The following is a 21,017-nucleotide window of genomic DNA, read 5'->3' as shown; positions in this document are numbered from 1 at the left end:
GATGGAAGTCAAACAGGCAGTCCTTAAGGCCTACAAGCTAGTGCTTGAAGCCTACAGACAAAAATTCAGAGGTGCAAGAAAGTAAGGAGACCAAACACATGTTGAATTTGTTAAAGAAAAAGAACAAATGTTTGATAGGTGGCTCGGCTCAAAATAAATCAAAGATGATTTCGGCCATTATAGGGAATTAGGTTATATATCTGACTGTCAAGTGAAGCAGAAAGCTTGCTCAGGAGATCTCAGAGAGGAGCTTATGGTCAACATAGAAGAACATTTGGAAAACACTAGCATAGCAGCTAGGATAGTGAAACATCACTTCAGGACTTGGACTGCAACTGTGATAGACCAGGGGTTTCCCATGAATTGGGTAGACAGGATCTTGGACATTGCCTGATCTTGGATCAAGAACTGAGACCATCAAAGGAATCTCATCAGAAAGTTAGCAGATCAAGAACTCCAGGCTTAGTTAAGTAACCATACCAAAAAGAAACCTTTGTAATAATGTGTAGGTTAATTCTATTTGGAGCAATTTTTTTCTCTTTTATAGTCAATTTTTCTCTTTTTTGTAGTAAACAGGGGCTATTTTAAGGTTCCTCCTGACACGTTTGTGCAGCTAGAATTGAAAATCTGTGATTAAAATATTTCTATGCTATTCATGTTTCAGCCACACCAATGACCAGGAAATTCCTCCACAAAGTAAGACTAGTCAAGTCAAAGAATCCTGTGCAAAAAGGTTTAGTTTGTTTGTGGTAATCACATTCATTTTCAAAAACATCAAGCAAATATTGCCTCGCAACGCCCTTTCTCCCCAATTTTGCATTCACCTGTAGGGGAAAGCTTCGAGACAAGCGGATACGCAACAGGCGTGACTATCTTGACATTAGTGAACCAAGTGTGTACTTTCATCAAGCTGTTAAATGTCAATTTAAGAGATTTACATGATAAAAACTACTCTTATACATAACTCTAAACATTTTCGTTTTTGATTTAATTTTTACAGGGATTGTAATTTTATGAAATTGTAGACACCTGTGTGCATTTATGCAACTTTGCTGACTTTCTACAAGCTGTTACATTCTGATTAACATTTTTAAACAAAAAAAATGTTAACTTTAAGTAGACATTTTAAGTGAGCGAGGTGTGTACTTTCACCAAGCTGTAGCTAAGTAAAAATAATGACAAGTCAGTTAAAAGGATTTACATTTTAAATGAAAACATACCCTTCTAAATAACTGTTAGCATTTTCTTTTCTAATTAAAATTTTACAAAGATTGTGATTTTATGAAAGTGTAGGCACCTACATGTATGTACATTTTATGCAACTTTACAATGCATTTTTGCATTCTGATTAATATTTTTTTAACAAAAAAAACCAGCAACTGACTATAGTGAGCGAGGTGTATACTTTCATCAAGCTGTAGCTAGGTTCAAAAATACATGTAGCAAGAATTGAGCTGTTTGGATAGCACGTTTATTATTTGAAATATTCTTAAAATCGTGTGACCAATCGTGAAAAATATTCATGGAACCAAAAAGAGGTTATCTTTACGATGATATTACGTGAACATTTGAACAAATTATTAATGATAATATTAAATTGTGGTAATTTTAAAGCTTAAATAGAGTTGTGGTGTACCCCAAAGCTAAATTCGAAGACCCCTATTATTTATATTATATATATGTAAAAGATAATAAACAAATGTTCCAATTTATTCTCTCTGCTGATTATACAACAATATTTTTATATACTTGAATAAGAATAGTTACACATCGTGAACCAGGACAAATAAAAACATTGGGGATCAATTTAATGAAGGAAATGGAATATAAACGTAACAAGAAAAAGGACAGTTTGCTAGGGAGAGATTTAGACGCATTGATATACAGATTAGCCTACCCACCGCTTGGTTGATAGATTATCAGTCAAGTTAGCTCAATCGATAAGGCGTTCGACTATGGTGCGAGAGGTTGCGAGTTCGAACCCTGGCGGTGCCTATTACGCTCTTGTGGAAAAATTGAGTTAGCTTGAAATTCCCCTGGACAAGGAACTCACTGCTAATTTGTCTCGTTGTAACCCGTACGAAACACAGAATCCTGGTTGCGATGGTTATTTGTGGAATGTCTAGGGTGTGTGCTCTTGAAGCAGCAAAGTCCCTGAAATGTTGTTTAATGGTTTATGGAATGATGTGGGGCCATAGTGGTCAGCGACAACCTGTAAAGTGTGCTGAGGCTTGTGGATCAATGTCTAGGCGTTATGCCTGTGCGTAAATAGCGCACTATAAATCACTGCGCTTTTTTTTTTCTTTTTTTTTTTTTTTTTTTTATTATAAAATGACATGGAGGCGACTCCCCCATGTCAAAACCAAATGCATACTTTACTAGTTTAGATCAAAAATGTATCACCAAATTGTGTGATTTATTTTTTTCCTGAAACTGGACAGGAACACACACCTCGAGCCCGGACCTCGAGCACCCCCAAATATCATGCCCCCCCCCCTCCATGCCATGCACAACTTGCTTGGACATTGATGAGGCAAAGTAACTATTCCTATTGTCAATATGCAGTGTCTTTTCCCCCTAAAATAGCCCCTGGTAGTACATGTTTTAAGTTGTAACTTTTAGCCCGAGCCTCCAGCTCATCGCATTTACAGTTTCCTCACCCACTCAGTATCTTGCTTGTAAATGTTTTTCATTAATATAAATTGCATATTCCTTTGTATAAGAAATATACTTGCTATTTCCATTATATATTGTAGCAGATGTATTGGATAAAATGAAATTTATTGAATTGAATTGAACGAAGCATTGAATAAATGTGTGAAATAAATCACAGTATTAATGTACCCTGTCAATTTTCAATTTTTACACACATGGAAATTATGAAGAGAATATATTAAGTGGAAAATTTTGACGAAAAAACAACACTATTTTAAAATGATGGTAACTTAAAGGCCCATTCAGTGATTTGCTGATCCGGAGGATCGTAAAAATCATCAAAATTCAGATTTTGGAACATAGCCAATTTGGAGTAAAAACAAATAAAAAAATACCTTTGTGACTTGCATGAAGGAGGTGTAGGGTTGAGTGACCACTTTAATATAGAGCTTTATTCGCTGTCGTAGTGCACGTTAGTAACCATTGGTTACTGGTTCAAGCCTGGGCTCATACACCTGTTCCGAATTTTGATATGCCATAGGCTTTGTGTTCTGATCATTTCGATCAGTTGTTCGTAACAAAGAAAGCGTGAGCCAGTTGACCCAGCAACGGTCATATTCTGACGTGCACTATACGCCAGCGAATATGTTGAATTCCCAGTCTGCCTAATCATGGAGCTCCAGTGGTCAAGTGGTAAAGGTGCTGGTTTCATAAACCAGAGGTCCTGAATTAAATTCCTGAGCAGGATCACTTTTCCTATTTCTCCTTTAATAATGGCTCAACATTAAACTGATAAAATTTCAGCAGTTTAAAATTTTTTTTGATGTGGCCTATGTTTTCACAACGTTTTATTGCTCAAGTACCTGAACCAAAAAAATAGGCTTCACCTTGTCCCCCTTCACCTAAGCTTTTGCCTTGCACACTAATACCTGTTAAAACCTGGATATATTTGAAAAAGTATGACATTGAAATCGGAACTTTACAATATGAAGAAAACAAATGTAAAGATTGGCTATGAGATCGTGCTTTAGAAAATGTTGATGATTTACTTACCATACTTCCATTAAACACAAAGAGGATTGGATTTCTCCATACAGTCGTCTCTTTTTGCCTTTAAAATAATCACCTACATAGGTAGGACACCTGTCAAGCAATCACATTAATACCGCTATAGTTCACTTCAAAATAGAGTTTAATTGCCGCGGTCTCCGTAACACACATGGAGTGAAACTTGCAAAGAGGGATATGCGGTTAGCTTTATTATGCAGTCATTGCTTATTGGGAGCGATGCTGTCGTCATAGTTACCAGGTTGGTGATCTCTACTGTATACATTGTGATACAGGCAGTCTTTTGTCAAATAAACCTTAGATTTGTACATGAAAGTACATAGCGTAATGCCTGAAGGGAAAAGGAGTAACATTGAGATAATTTAAATGTAATGATATATTAAAAAAGGAATATTTTGTGTCAACCAGTAACTTTAACAGTCTGCTTATAATTTTATCAATATTTAAAGGGACTTTTAGAGATCCGTCGAGGATTAAAATAATGTGTAAAATTTGACTTTACATAATTTTGACTTATGGCCATAGAACTCCGTCCTTGGTTCTCCTGTGAGAAAACCACCTCCATCCCTACCGGTTGTTTGCAAGCTGGTAGACCTGTCTGGCCAACTGGGAGCAGGAAATCCTGTTGTATTGGGCCCTTCCAACATAGTAGTGGATGGTCTATTCCTCTTGTTTGTGTGAAATCCTGCTAATAGACTTGGTTATTAGTTATGTGTGGTCAGGCATCCTGACTATACATGGCCATACCACTTGAGATCTATTTTGGACACAGTTTCTGTTATAGTTGTAGTTGTAAACTGGACACAAATCTCCACATTTCTCATCTCAGAGACTTCCTTCCAGTTTGTGCTTAGTAGATCTTCTGAGGATCCAAGATTCTGCTGTTGCATATGTTGCAATTGGTAGGATGCGGGCATTATAGAACCTGGTCTTAAATATCTTGTCAAGTTGTGGTTTGACTAGACTTTGTTTTTAGCTGAGCAAAGGTCCATAAGCCAGTCTGGTCTGTCTCTTTACATGTTCCTCCACAGAAGGAACATTGTACCCCAGGAAAACTTTTTCAACTGATGCATTGAGCATGATATCCTTTGGGTCGTTTGTCATAATTTTGCTTTTAGTTAAGTTGATCTTCATTTCATGCCCCATTTCTTGCATACTCTATCCAGTTCATCTATGGTAATTTGGAGCTTGTCAAAACCCACAACCAGCAAATAATTTCACAAAATATTCCTATTTTTGCAAGTACATCAATATTTAAAAAAAACAAAAGACTCCTTGCAAAATATCAATTTGAACAATCAGAAACATAAGATGGTCATCTGTTAAAGACCCAGGGGGTGCTCAGGTTTGGTTTGGGTAGGGTTCTGCCTCCATGAATCTGACAGTGGACCCATATTATATACCAATTTTCCAGAAAATGTCACCCATTTTTATACCGGAAGTGACAGTTAATTTTCACACCATATGTATTTTTTAATTATTATTAGTTGAGCATACATGGTGTCTGTAGAAAATTTAAGTGTCAAAAGAAAGAGTTAAACTCAAAACCATGTATTTTTTGTTGTATCTCAAATTTTAAAGATGTCAAAGATTTCAAAACATCTTTCTTTTTACCCATAGCTAAGGAAATTAAAATATTTTTACTCCATTAAAGCATATTCTCATTACAAATATCTTAGATTCATTGGATAGGAAATAAGTGAATAGCTGACATTGCTAATCAGTACTCATTTTCTCCTTTGAAACTGCCTTAAATTATTTTGTATTTATTTACTTTTTTATTTTAGTACCCAGCTATTTTTTTGATGTTATATTTGTGCCGGTAAATGTTTTAGGTGTATTCATGGTATGAAAGGGTTTTTTCCCTGTGGAAAATTATTACTGTAAATTAAATTAAGGTTCCAGTGGTATGCTTTGTCTGTTTAGTGTCATAATTGTATAGTCAATCAAAAGTTTTATGTAATTCCTAATTGAATTCTATTTCTCTATTTATATTTATTTATTTGTTTTTTATCACGTTTGTTGAAAAATAATTTAAAAAATAGTTTCTTCTTCTTTTTTTGTGACATAAGGACTGTCTTGTTTTAAATTATGCAGCAAAAATATTTCCAAAATTAGCTTCTAAGTTTAATATGTTAGTCTTCATTTTCTATTTTTATTTTCCAGTATGGAGATAGTGTCCTGTCCCTATTCTAATAATTTCTGCTCTAGCTATTTCACATAAGTGATCGTTAATACAAAGTAAAAGTGTAAGTCATTATACTGCAATAAACAAGACTGGTAAATCTACTGACGCAGTCTGTATTAATTATTTAAATCAGTGACATCTTTTAGCTGCATAATTCCTGTGTCAGGTTGTGTGTTAATCTGCAAATCCATTCATCAAACTTGGTCAGACTTTCAGTATTGACTTAATGTTGTTTTTGTTTAGTAGGAAATAGAGTTGGGCATCTTGAGCCTAGTTTTTGTCATAGCCGGAAAATTGATTACTACAGACTGTGTCTTCGCTGTATGGCGTCGCCCGCTGCACACGCCATTAATGTGAACACCTCTCCCCGAACGTCTTTGACAAAAACCACTTGAACCAGAATGAACAAACACATCGGGGATCAAGTTACTGATACCAGACAAAACTGAATATGATAAAGCCATCTTATAATTTAATAGTTTGTCTCAAAGCCCCCGTGCGCATTATTAAAATCTCCCGCTTTTTGCATGTTATTCCCACTGGATTGATTCAATTTCAGTACAATATAGTACTGCATAAATAAGAATGTACATTTTTATTCTCAAAAAATTATAAAGTGAAGGGGACTATATATGCTGAAATAAAATACAATTCTGGACTAGGATGTTTTAATGCGGGTGGGTTCAGTGATTGTTGGAATGTAATCATGCAAGTAAAATAAATTCAGGAATTCAGAAACCTTTGATGTGTGCTTGTGAGCAAGAAGATCAATATTGAAGTCACCCATCTTTTTCCCCCTGGAACCAAGATCGAGTGTGTTTGTTAGAGAGGATATAAAATCTGCAAATATGACATACTCAGGGTTGTAAATAATGCCTATGGTGACCTTTTGGGAGTTATGGTTTATTTCAATAAAAATAGAGTCACAATGATTGGCAGTGATGTTTAGATCAGTTCTGATAAAGTAATTGATGCTTGGTTTGATAAACAATGATACACCACCACCTCGACGATCCTAAGACAATTTTCAATTGAAAAATCACAGAAATCACACCGCAAAGAATTGTCATCATAAGTAAACCAAGTTTCTGAGAACCCATAAATGTCAAAATGATGGTTTAAAACAGCAGAGAGATAGTCAATGACATCCTTAGAATGTTTAGCAAGCCTACTGGAATTTAAATGAAAGAGAGAAAAATTACAGTCATTTATGCTAGGTTGGTGATTCTGGATAGTACTTGAATTATAATAGCTACAACAAGCTTCATTATTAACATTAGTAACATCAGCATCATTAGATAAACCATCAAACGGATGTAGTGGGATGGGATGGAAAATAAGATCAGAAATTAGTTCAGAGTTAAAAGAAGTAGGGTCGGATAGGAAAACATACAATACAAATTAAACGGTAGCAAAAATAAACTTAATTAAATACAAAAAAGTTTATATATACAATAAGTTAAGGGGGTACTACACCCCTGTGGTAAATTGTGACTATTTATGTATTTTTCTCAAAAACTAAAAACACACTGGTAGCAAAAGTTGTGTATATTGTTGGGGCAAGGAATCCAATTACTACACTGACATTTCAATGACTCAAGACAAGCGGTTCAGTATATATGATAGGAAATGAGGTACATCCTAGTGGTACCTCATTTCTTATCATAAATAATGAACCGCTTGTCTTGGATCACTGAAATTCCAGTGTAGTAATTGGATTCCTTGCCCCTATAATATACATAACTTTTGTTAACAGTGTGTTATTAGTTTTTGAGAAAAGTGCAAAAATAGTCACAAATTTATCGAAGGGTGTAGTACCCCCTTAAATATACTTAAATAAAATAGGCATAACCCAGTTGACTAGGTAAAAACCATAACTGTGGCTAAAATGCTTGAAGGCCATGTAGTTTAAATGTGAAGAGCACAGTATCAAACAGAAAATCGCCTATTTATGCATGGATCGGAATTAAACTGAATGGGCACAAGTGTGCCAGTGAGGATAGCAATTAAACAAGGCTAACCGACCATGGATGATTAGATCTGATTGGAATTTAAACACAATGGCAAGTTATTCATGCATGGATCAGTGATGAGGACATGCAGGGCATCGGAGCATGCTTTAATAGACCTGTTAAAACCATGATAGATTACGGAGGAGAAGAACTGCAATCATGAAGTGGCTAATCAACATTATTATTATTTTATTATTATTTCAAAGAACTTATAAAGCGCATTTCCCATAGACCAATGCGCTGTACAAAGAAAATAAAAATACATCAAAAATACACAGCATGGCATAGAACAACAATATATCACAACGTGGTAAAATATACTCCTAATTACATCAAAAATTTGAATAAAACAGATATGCGCAGCAATCTGAACCACAATTAGAATAATTAAAAATACACTTGAACCCAAATAGGGACATATATCATTATAAAATACATATTATTATCAAACAGCAATGTTTAAAAAGTAAAACTTGTACACATCGGGAGTGAATACCTGCAAACAGGTCTAAGAAAATACATAAAAAGACCTAATATTTTGGAAACAGATAGGTTTTTAAAAGTTTCTTAAAGGATTGCACATTAGGAGCCTCGCGCAAATTGGAAGGCAAATTGTTCCATAACCTAGGTCCTTGAACAGAAAAAGATTTATCCCCATAAGATCTTTTAGTTTTGGGGATTGCAAGACGGGTAACATCTTGCATGGACCTAAGCCCACCACGGTTACAACTGTACTTGTGAAGAAGGTCCTGCAAATATTTTGGCGATGAACCGTGAAGACAATTGTACACATGCACCAAGATCTTGAAATCGATTCTCTGCTGGACAGGCAACCAATGCAACTCTCGCAACAGAGGCGCAGCACTAGTGCGCTTGTTAACTCGGAAAATGAGGCAGCGCCAGCGATTTTGAAGCTTTTGGAGACGTTGCATGCCACGGTTTGAAAGGCCACCTAACAGAGAGTTGCCATAATCCAGCCGAGAAAGGATCAAAGATCTTACTGCATGTGCACAAGTGGTTTGGTCAATATAACGGCGTATTCTTGTAAGATTACGCAGGTGGAAATTAATACTACGACACAGGGCGCTGACTTGCTCATCCATGGTAAGACTACGATCAAAAATAACACCTAAGTTTTTAATTGAGGCAGAGGGTGTGATTACAGATCCACTGATTTTCAAGTCAAGGTGGGATATAGCAGCTGCACATCTTGGAGAGGAAATCAAGAAAAGCTCGGTTTTCGAGTCGTTCAGCTTTAACTTGTTTTCAAGCATCCACGCTCGTAACTCAGCGATGCATTTAGTGAGCCTAAGTTGTGCAGCCGCCATATCCTCCTGTGACTTGGGATTAAAACTAACATAAAGCTGAGTATCATCAGCGTAGATATGAAACGCAACCTGATGGAGCCTGATGATTTCAGAAACTGGCTGAGCATATGCCATGAAAATCGGTGGACCTGCAACCGACCCCTGTGGAACACCATATTGCATTGGACATTTATTAGAATACTCACCAAGGACACATACTTTGCTACAACGATCTTTAAGGTAGCTTTCAAGCCAATCTTGAGCAAACCCTGTAATACCAAACTCCTTCTGCATTCGCTGGACAAGGATATTATGGTCAATAGTATCGAATGCAGAGGAGAGGTCTAAAAGAACCAACATGATTGCATTACCTTTATCCAACTCATTAAGCATGTCATCTTTTACTCTAAGGAGGGCTGTCTCCGTGCTATGAGATGATTTGTAAGCACTCTGAAAGGTTTCAGTGATATTGTTTTCATGAATATGTTTATTAAACCTTGACACAGCTGGATACTCCAATATCTTACCAAGGGTGGGAAGGTTTGATACAGGGCGGTAGTTTTTAAGTAAGTCCGGGTTGAGAGTGGGTTTCTTGAGCAACGGGAAGATAACAGCCTCACGGAGAACAGATGGAAAAGACCCAACTCTGAATGAATTGTTGATAATAGACATAATAATCGGTAACAAAATATCAATACACTGTTTCAACAACCACGTGGGAATCGGGTCCAGAGGAGATGTTTTGTTTGGAAGTTTTGAGATAATCCTTTTGACCTCCTCCTCACTAACATCAGTAAACATATCAAGTGTTGGAACATGAACTTGTGTGTCATCACAAACATTGGCACTAACATTAGCAGTACAGTTATCTTTGACATTAATCATGGAAGTTTGCATTTCTCCAATTAAAGCTAAATTGGAGAAATGCCGTAATCAGACCTGTACAAAGATATAAAGTTGATAATATAAAATCCACTTACATCAAATGGGTGCAGCCATTTGCAGTTGGCACCAGGATGTCTGTCATGTGGCTTGAAGCTATCGACATCACATAATAAACAGGGTTGAGATGAGTAGCCGGATATGATATGTAATTACCTTCCATATCTGACTCATATAAGTGGGTTCAAATTGGTAGAGATCCAGGTGTGAATCATGATAAGTTGTAGGGCCATTATAGTGGTCAGCGACAAGCTGTAAAGTGTGCTGAGGCTTTTGGATCAACGTCTAGGCATTGTGCCTGTGCGTAGCGCACTATAAATCATGCTCTTTTCTGGTTTTTTAATTACACTATTGATGGCAAATTGAATGGTCACACTTTTCATTGCCTCCAAGTCAGGTGTATTACATTGCCCATACTTCTTTTTTCAGCAGCAATTGGGCATAACTTATCCATGGAATGTTGCTATGGGATGGTGACTGATGGTCGCTAGTCTTACCATGCAATCAAAGTCAGTGTCTTGATCTGCTACACAGGCCGGGCTCAAACTTGTGATCTTAAGGGCCATACATATTTGACATAGAATATTTGTTCAACAAGTATTCGTTATCCAATCTATTTCAATTTATTTTTATCTTCTAACAAATGTGTGTTTTAATGGGAAATTAATTATATGTGATCTAGCGGAAATATATTATTGATTTTAAGTCATCAAACATTCGTTAGAGGTTAAATATCACTTGAAAAAGAGTGGGAATAGATTAAATAATGAAGACATGTTGCATCAAATATTTTATGTCTACTACAAAGTATGCAGCTGGGCTTCAGCACCAAAGTCAAATTTTTCCAGTCTTGGGATTGTCCGTCAATATGCTACCTTGATTCTTTTTTATTGATGAACTAAGCAGAATTAATGGTCGAATATATATGTTTCACAACAACATTCAATAAATATTAAGGGTTGACCCATCATTGATGCTCGGTAGCTTTTTTTTAATGGCTCTATTACCTTATGATTATGAGTTGATCCACGCTCTAATGCTAGATCATATATACCCACAATATATGAACAAACTTTAAACCATAATGGATTTGAATAAACTAGATGTTTCACATAACTAATCTGTTTTATTATCTTCTTTTATTAATTGTCTCCAGGGCAATGGGTATCTACATGGACACCATCAACATCTTCATCAGGATCGCCACCATTCTTTCTGGTGGAGGAGGAAAGCGGAAGTAGTGTGCATTCCATAAGGAGAACACTTTATATAACTTGAAATGGATATTCTATTTTCCTTCCTTGAGTCTGTGACATCAGAGAACATATTGGTGTGTCAGCTGTGTCTCTTGTACATATAAATCATACCTATGAAGAAAACACATTGCATTTGAACATAAAATGCCTTTTGCATGACGATGCTTTGGCTGTTATAGACTTGAAGGAAACAAATACATCATTTAAAATTGTAAGATTTCATTATATTACATAATAGTTGTGGAGGTTACTTCAATTGCTTGATCATAAATTCTCTCTTTAGCATGAGCCAGGAAAGAAAGCCTAATATCCCTCACTAGGATTTGAGCCCCAGGCCAATGAATCTTACTGTCGCAGATCAAACACCCACTGATCTATCTAGAGGCATTGTGGCTCTTAAGCATATTAAGTTAGCAAATGTTTTCCAGGATTCAGTGACAGCAAGATTTTAGTTTGTTTTACCGATTGGCCAAAGAATTAAGAAATCATTTCCTTAAGGGATCTAAAATGAGCGTTTATTATGCGTTTCGACAGTATTTTTTGTGTGGGACATGAGAGCACCTCGGACCTGTCGAATTGCATTCTGAATCTGAAGCATGTCTTTCTGATATCAAATAATTTTCATTTTTGAAAATCACAATATAATACAAATTTTATGCCAAATTATAAAAATTTGATATTTTTCAAATTTTGATATATAACAGTCCTCAAGTAAATTATATAAATCTAATGATATATTCTTAAAGTGTATGTAGCAGTAGGGAAAAGCCGACGGTCAATTGAAAATTTTGACCTTTCATATTGAAGATAAGGGTTTTTTCCCAAAAGACCTAATTTTTGTTGGTGTTTTGGGGAAAAAATCCATATCTTCAATACGAAAGGTCAAAATTTTCAATTGATCGCCGGCTTTTCATCCCACCTATATACACTTTAAGTATAAATCATCAGATTTATAAAGTTTACTTCAAGTACTGTTAAATATCAAAAATATCAATTTTAATGATTTGCCATAAAATGTGTATTAAATTGCGAATTTCAAAAATCAAAATTATTTGATATCAGAATGACATTCTTCGTATTCAGAATGCAATTCGATATGTCTGATGTGCTCTGATGTCCCAAAATAAATACTGTCCAAACGCTCATACCCCACCCTTAAATAAGATTGAGAATGTTTATGATTGAACTATTGAATTGTAACTTACTTTCTGTATGGTATTCTTGATGCATACCTGCCAACTACTCCGATTTTCGCGGAGTTACTCCGATTTCCCGAGTTTTAAACCCCCGAAAATCGGAGTACTCCGATTTTCTGAAAAAAAAAAAAAAAAAAAATTTTTAATTTTTAAATTTAAATTTCTTTTCAAAAGTTTTCGGCGACTTTGGAGAACCACTGGACCTATTCTGAAGTGCTAGGATCATTCACAGTTAATTTGAAAACAATTGGAAAAAATTACAAAAAAATTACAGTTTGTTATCCTTAATATGCAAACCACTAACTAATGTTTACCTCTTCATCTAGCACATATTATAAAATGCATGGAAAACCAATGCATGTATAATATTGTGATAGATGAAGAGGTAAACATTAGTTAGTGGTTTCCATATTAAAGATAACAAACTGTAATTTTTTTGTAATGTTTTCAATTTTTGTTCAAATCATCTGTGAATGATCCTAGCACTTCAAATACGTCTAGTGTTTCTCCAAAGTCAACAAAAACTTTGACATGTTTTTGTTAAATGTTTTTTTCCTGAATTTTTAACTTTGTATTGTGCATCATATCAGTGTCCTATCAGTCACGTAGGCCCTGTTATAAAGCCAAAAAATCGCTTCAACGAATGATCGTTATGTACAAAAGTATAGGAAACTGCATTTTTAAAAGCACATTTTCTATGTGAAGAAAGCATATTTTTCAAACTTGTAAAAACAAGTCCCAGAATGTTTTTTCACATTTTTTCAAAGGTTGCAGTCATCAAATATGTGTTGAAATTGTTGCCAGATATGGAGTATAAATCCTCCTCAAATGCAACCTTCAGAATAGGTCTAGAGGTTCTCAAGTTGCCAAAAACTTTGAAAAAATTAAGAAAAAATTGATTTTTTTTTTAAATTTTCACCTTTGTATTGTGCATCATATCAATGTCCTATCAGTCACGTAGGCCTTGTTATCAAGCCAAAACATTGCTTCAACGAATGATCGTTATGTACAAAAGTATAGGAAACTGCATTTTTAAAAGCACATTTTCTGTGTGAAGGAAGCATATTTTTCAAACTTATAAAAACAGGTCCCAGAATGTTTTTTCACATTTTTTCAAAGGTTGTAGTCATCAAATATGTGTTGAAATTGTTGCTAGATATGGAGTATAAATCCCTCCTCAAAGTGTATAAAAGCCTAGGGCTTCATTTTCACCTTGTTGTTTTTCTATAAAATGTGTCTAATGTGAAGGGGCTTATAAGGGTTTTTACAGTGTAGAAACCCTCTAGCTTTGGGGGGCTTCGCCCCCTCAACCCCCACCGGGGCTTTGCCCCTGGACACCACCAAGGGCTCTTAAGCGGGCCCCTGTACCCCCCGCCGTCAGAGGCGATACTACGGGCGCTTCGCGCCCTACGTTCGCCATGTACTCTGTTTTCTAGGTTTTCAATGTTGGCAGGTATGTTGATGTATGTTTGTGTATGCTTAAAACAAAATAGAGCTGCTACGACTTCCATGATATCAAAATAATATGCAGGGGGTAGAAATGCCTAGAAATATACTTGAGAGATGAGCAAGATGCCTATAATGATGGATAACTTAATGGTAATTGGGGTTATTTTTAGGTGTGATGGTAAGAAAATTAATCTTGTATTTACTACCAGAGAATATAACATGTATAAAGCACAGAATATATAAGTAATTGAATGTAAGACTGATCATACCAAACATCAACAAAATGATATACTGTTGATATACCTGGTGATAATTCACAAAAGGCTTGATGTTTGTTATATTTAATAGTATGTGTGCAGGCTCTGTTTGTCATCAGTATTCAATAAGTTCGATATCAATTGATGGAAATATTCTTTATCTCACATCATTATTGCTATCATCTGCATGGGTAATGTGATCTTTTAAGTTGGATGCTGACTTGTAGTCAAAATACGCCACTAAGATGTTGAATATTTACATTAGTTTAAAGTTGCAAAAATTGAATAAATGTGTACTTGATTAGTTACCATATCACACAAAGGTTCAACACAACACAATTGAGTTTATTTTCTTCCCACCAATGTTGCAATTATTAGCTCACAGCAACTTCACAAGGGTTTGTTCTTGTACTTGCTACGGAATACAGTAGGTTAAACAAGATGCCTAAACAGCTTATGGAATTATTCTTATCTGTAAACATGGGTTTAGCATAGCTTATGTGCAATCAAAGTAACTTTAACTTGATGTGAATGACCAACTAAATGATGGAATGTATGATAGCTACTTACAGTTACATCCTACAGCATTTGTATGCTCCTGTGGAATGATACTTTGTACTACATCAAAATACATGTGTAAGCTTCAAGGTTGTGATCTTTTCCAATATAATCTTAGTTTATCAACCCCACCCAGTCAGTGAATAAGGCCATGGCTAAGAGGTGGCCATTGAATTTTAATGAATCAGTTATCATGCATTTATTATTCATGATAAGACAATGATCTTAGTCTTGGTTAAAATGTGTGTCCTACAGCATTTGTGTGCTCCTGTGAATTGATACTTTGTACTACATCAAAACACATGCATATCTGTGTAGGCTTCAAGCTCATGGTCTTTTCCAGTATAATCTTAGTTTATCAACCCAAGTTAGTGAATACGGCCATGGCTAAGAGCTTGCCATTGAATTTTAATGAATCGGTTATCATGCATTTATTACTCATGATAAGACAATGATCATAGTCTTGGTTTATATTTGTGTCCTACAGCATTTGTATTCTTTTGTGAATTGATACTTTGTACTGGGCAATCAAAACACATGCATATCTTAGTTTATCAACCTCAGTTCGTGAATAAGGCCATGGCTAAGAAGTTGCCATTGCATTTTAATGAATCAATTATAATATCTTTATTATTCATGATAGGACAATGATCTTTTAGTCTTGTGGCATAATTACTATAGTAACTAAGTGCATAACACCAAAACGCATTAAAAGATGTAACTGTTAAAAGGAACTTAATTATGGCATTCATTATGTATGAAAAATAATAGCTCTGTTTGGATGGAAAAAGTAGTAAGTATTAATTGCCACATTTTTGCAGGTTTTCTGCTATGACATTTTGTTGCATTTTCATTTCAATTCTACTCCACTGGGAGCCTACCATCCAGTGTCAGTGATGTTTTGCTCAAACGATTAGCATTGTTTTTAGGTAGTTTGAAACCTGTAAAGATGACTTTCCCATAATTGACTTATTAAAAAGAGGTTTATTTAATCAGTAACAGATGAACTATGATAATCCCTATTCAATCCTGAGTAAGGCAGGAAACTAATTGGCCTTTACTCAGAATAGCAATTTGGCAAAAATATCAAAGTATCATTTTCAAAATTATCCATATCTTGAATAGTATTGATCGTTTTGGTATCATTTAAAAGCTTATTGTCTAGTGCTTACATTTTCAATCAAATCATAAAATGTCAAAATTGCGACTTGTTCCTGGTTTGATCAGAACAGGTCACATATCGTCGGCAGAGTGCTACACTATCGTAAATGCAGTAGAATGTAATAGCTGCCTTTTGTAAAACACCTATTATTTGCAGCACATCCCCTCATTGTAAAGTGTTGATGTTCTGTATTACTTGGCTGATACTCACTAAGCTAACTCAAGATATCACCTTTACATGCAGGTGGGTGTTTTTCTAGTGTTTATTGGTTAAAAGTAAGTACATTTGTGACCCCTCGGCACAACTGAGCCCGGATGTCGCCAGTGCCACTATTGAGATATGCTCCATCGAACTTAACAATAAACAATAGGAAACAAAGGATTTATGACTGTTTTATTGATTTTTCACTACTTAAATGTCAAGTACTATAGACATGATATACATCATTTTAAAGCTAATTTCAAGCAGAATATTTTGGTTGAATATCTCAAAAATGATGATTGGCGACTTCAGGGCTCAGTTGTGCCGAGGGGTCACATTTATTGAAATGTTGCAAATGGTAGCTATTATATTCTACTGCACTTACGATAGTGTAGCACTCTGCCAACGATATGACTTTCTTTAGATTGCTTCGTGACAATTGATTGCCAGGTAAAGTGTTAATATGCTGTCAGGTCAGTTGTCAAGTCAATTTATTGGTGGAACCCTATTATCCAAAACAAAAGGTAGCATTTGATGAATTGTCAGCAAATGAAATCAGCATTAAAGGAATAATGTGTTGCATATTGCCTCTCTGTGTTAAAACCTTGATTATACTGGCCTGTAGGCAGCACTAATGTGTCTGTCTCCTGATGAATTTCATGTTTCATACACAGTTGGAACTGGTGGTAATTTTTATCCAACATTGGGCCAACAAACTGTTATACTCAACTGTTGAGTAAAAACATTACATTGAAAATAACACAATAGACTTTACCCAACGGCTAATTTATTCATCGTATACTCGGAACTAAATAAATATGTGTATATTTGATTGAAGTGTGTTGCAAAGCTATTTATTTAAAATCTTTTTTGTGTGACTTCAAACTATGAAAGATAGCCATAAGCCAGTTCATATTTAGGAATGGAAAATAAGGAAACAATCTATGAATACTTATAAGTCGATGAATAAGTTGGTGTATTGATTTCAGCATATTTATTGTTTGCAACAACTGTACAACACTGCATGAATGCAGTTTACTAAAAGAAAATATCCGGTTTTAAAAGCGGAAAGAAAGTATTTTACCGATGAAATGTGCATTGGAAATATATATTAGTTGCATATTATCAGATATGTACAGTGGTAATCGACTCTTCATTGGTAGCGTAACCTGATAATGCCCAAAATTATAGCAATTTAAATGACAAAAAAATGGATTTTAAAGAGTTTAAAGACCTCCCTTCAGACTTTAATATTCTGCAGCTTTCACAGCTCTCAGTCGTATCATATCAGATGATATGTTCTTTGTGCATCAGTCAGTGTCATGTTATGATCGTTAATAGTGTGTTTATAGTTGGATCAGATGTACCGTACTTAAGCATGTAAATTCTATTTGTTCTATAAATCACTATAAACACCTGCTGTATGGAGGATAGATTTAGTGACCTCGATATGCGGTTGAGGTCATTGAACACTTGAGAGAATATTATGTGCGGTACATTAAACACACTTTTTGACCCTGTTCACACCTGGAAAGTCTTTCATTCAATATTAAAGGAGGATGTTGTGATCCAAGCATCCTCTTTTTATGACATTTTTCAGTAGGTATCCACGCAAAAAGCTGATTCTCGAAGTTTCAGTTGATTCCGATTTTTCGTTTGCAAGTAATGCATGATTATCATTTTGGTATACCAAATGCGATATTTTTGCTAAACAAAGTAATCTGCAAGAAATATTTGGTACATAAACATGTAGCCAGAGGTATCCAGTTGTATAAAAATCTATTTTTTTATTTTTTGAGAAAAGTGGGGATGAGGCTATATATCAAAATTAAGATTCAAAATGGATTTCCTGGTTTGAACGTTTGCACATGTAATTAATCATCATCGAATGGAGGCATTTACTGGAATGAATGGGTCAAGGTTACAACCATTCTGCACTAGTCACTTAATTTGCTATATTTTTGGTAATGTTAGGGTTTACGGTCACAAGTGATATTTCAAATTGCACAGAAAATATCAACTCAGCAGGTGGTATTAAATTAAATAGCCCTTTTTAGGAACAGCCTTTTAGGGAACATATTTGCTTTCTTTGTACATGGAAGGAAGTGCTGTTACTGAAAAGAATTTTATTTATTCGTCCGAAGATGTAAAGAACCTAATTCAACATATGAAATGTCAAAGGCGAGGATAAGATATTGTATTTATATGAAATGTAATAAAAATGTTTTGGAAAAAAGTCATTAGTTACATATATATGACGGTGTATTATTCAAGGCTGATACAGGGTGTCCCAATAAAAACAGAACCCTCATTGTGCCCTCTTTTTCTCCTATTTTTGAAAAGTTAATCAAATATATGTTGGTATTTAAAGATACCTTTATTTGTTAGCTTTAATAAACCGAAAGAAATATTTCAATCGGCTTACAGCCTTTGAAGATGTGCTCTTTTAAAGAAATGTACCCGTTTTTACTCTGTCCACGGAGGAGGTGTGGCTACTTCAAAGGTTAAAAAGGAGTACATGTACCATGCATGAATATCAAACATTCCTCAATGATAACTTTATAAAATTACAAACCTTATTTAGGGATTGGGCTTTACCGATTGGTATATAGCTATGGATTGTGTTACGTGTCATTAACTTGTCGGCAAAATGGATGTGGGTGGAGTTTCTCTTGATATACTTGCAATATTAAACTTATTTTTCTTGGTTATGTACAAATCAAGTGTACAATTTTCTCCTAGCCCTTGGGTTGCGAAATATTAATAAGAAATGGGGAATCCTTATTTCTATGCCAAGGCTGTAACTCCTGCATGGAAAAAATATCGCAACTGAGATCTTGACCTGAAGTAATATGACTTATCCACAAAAGAAGAAAAAGCTCGTTTAAGTATTGATCCCCATCTGTACTCGTCACAATATTATTGTGATAAGACGCAAAACAGCTTTGTGTTTATACGATATGGGGGCGTCATTATACCTTTAGAAATGCTGATAGCAGCAGCAGATGGCTTGACCATGAGTGGACATACATACCAGCATTTAATAGCAAACTGCCCCTGGACATTATATTATAATAATTATTGTTCCAGGAAAGCCACAGTGGTATTTACAAAGAGGACTCCTAAAGCACCTGAACTAAAGATATTGTCCTTAAGAATTAAGCAAGCAGTAAGATTGTAATCTGCCCGTCCAAAGATGTATTTGTTACTGGCAATTCCCAAGAGTATATTTTCACGTGGAAAAAGAGCAAACACCAAGGTCAAACAAAGATTTTGCCTCTCAACCTTTTTGCCAAAAAGCTATGTTTGTTTGTTGTTGTTGTTGTTTGGGGGGGTTATAGCTGTGCCCTATGCGATCTTTTTTGGCAGTGTCAAGAGAAAAATGACTTGCTTGTGGATGAAAAAATCGCAAAACATTTGTAATCATTTTCTCCTTTCCCTTATACTTCACAGGTTACAGCTATTAAAATGAAAATTCAATACACAAAACCAGAGACACTGTGTGTATTTCAATAATGATAAGGCAAAACAGCTTTACTTTACAATATGGGGGCGTCATTATACCTTATATAAATGCCGATAGCGGCAGTAGATGGCTTATTAACCACGAGTGGCCATATCAGCATTAGATTGAAATATGCACATCCTAAAAAATGCATTTTATCAGTACAGTGGCATATGGCAAGGACAGAACCATTTGCATACTGCACAAAGAGTATCTTTACACTTGGAAAAGAGTAAACAACAACGGGAACAATAATTGGATAAATTAAATTTATAGATAAATAATGGTAGCCACTGATGGAAGCAAAATAAACTAATAGTTAGGGGAAAAAGTTCACTTTGGTGACCACTCTCTGGCTAGTAAGGTTTGACGATTGATTCGACTTCTATGGACCATTTAGGAAAAAAAATGCCACCATGTCCCTCGCGAAAATCCCGGCATTTTTCGCTAGAGGCCAAAATCCAAAATGGCCGCCACCACCATTTTGAAAATTTAAGATTTGAACCAGAGCACCTATAATCATGCACAAAGACACTTTTTCGGATATGTCGAGTACAAGGATTCCGATTCTGACATTAGTTTGACATTACGGCATCATTTTCACCCAGAAATCCAAGATGGTGGCCGGCACCATCTTGAAAAATTTAGTTTTGAACAAGAGGACCTTAAATCGTGTACAAAGACACTTTTTGGATAAGTCGACCACAAGGATTTCAAATTTGACATTACTTTGACATTACGAACTCATATTTACCCAGAAATCCAAGATGGTGGCCGCCGGCATATCTTGAAAAAATAAGTTTTGAACCAGATTACCTAAAATCGTGTACAAAGACACTTTTTCCGGTAAGTCGACCCCAAGAAATCCGAATCTGACATTAATTTGACGTTACAAAATAATTTTTGCCCAGAAATCCAAGATGGCACCCATTTTGTAGAGCGTAAATGTGATTTTTGAATGAGAGCAGAAGCATAAGTGTGTCATTTCCGCCTTATCTGGGGTTCATGTCTCTTATATGGGGTTTCAACTGCCTTATCTTGGGTTTACATCCCTTATCTAGGGATAAGGCGCCTTATCTGTGGTTTAGACGGCCTTATCCTGGGTTTACGTTCCTTACCTGTGGCTAAGATGCCTTAACCTTAGCATATCGCAGTTTAAACCCAGATAAGGCATATAAACCCCAGATGATGCGCCGTAACCCCAGATAAGCGACGTAGACCCCAGATAAAGCAGTCTTAACCCCAAATAAGGCGCCTTAAC

The 21,017-nt window shown here is 35.4% G+C and overlaps 1 protein-coding gene across 1 annotated transcript in view; it reads left to right on the top strand.

Annotated features, from left to right (window-relative positions):
* The window catches only part of LOC140158583 (growth hormone-inducible transmembrane protein-like), a 47,949-nt gene extending 36,027 nt beyond the window's left edge, over positions 1-11,922 (top strand). Inside the window, 1 exon segment of the mRNA XM_072181724.1 lies at positions 11,329-11,922. Coding sequence (XP_072037825.1) covers positions 11,329-11,413 — 85 coding nt within the window. The 3' untranslated portion in view covers positions 11,414-11,922.
* Positions 11,923-21,017: the final 9,095 nt, after the last annotated feature.

Source organism: Amphiura filiformis, chromosome 8, assembly GCF_039555335.1.
Source record: "Amphiura filiformis chromosome 8, Afil_fr2py, whole genome shotgun sequence".
Classification (NCBI taxonomy): domain Eukaryota; kingdom Metazoa; phylum Echinodermata; class Ophiuroidea; order Amphilepidida; family Amphiuridae; genus Amphiura; species Amphiura filiformis.
This window is presented reverse-complemented; position numbering and strand designations above follow the sequence as displayed.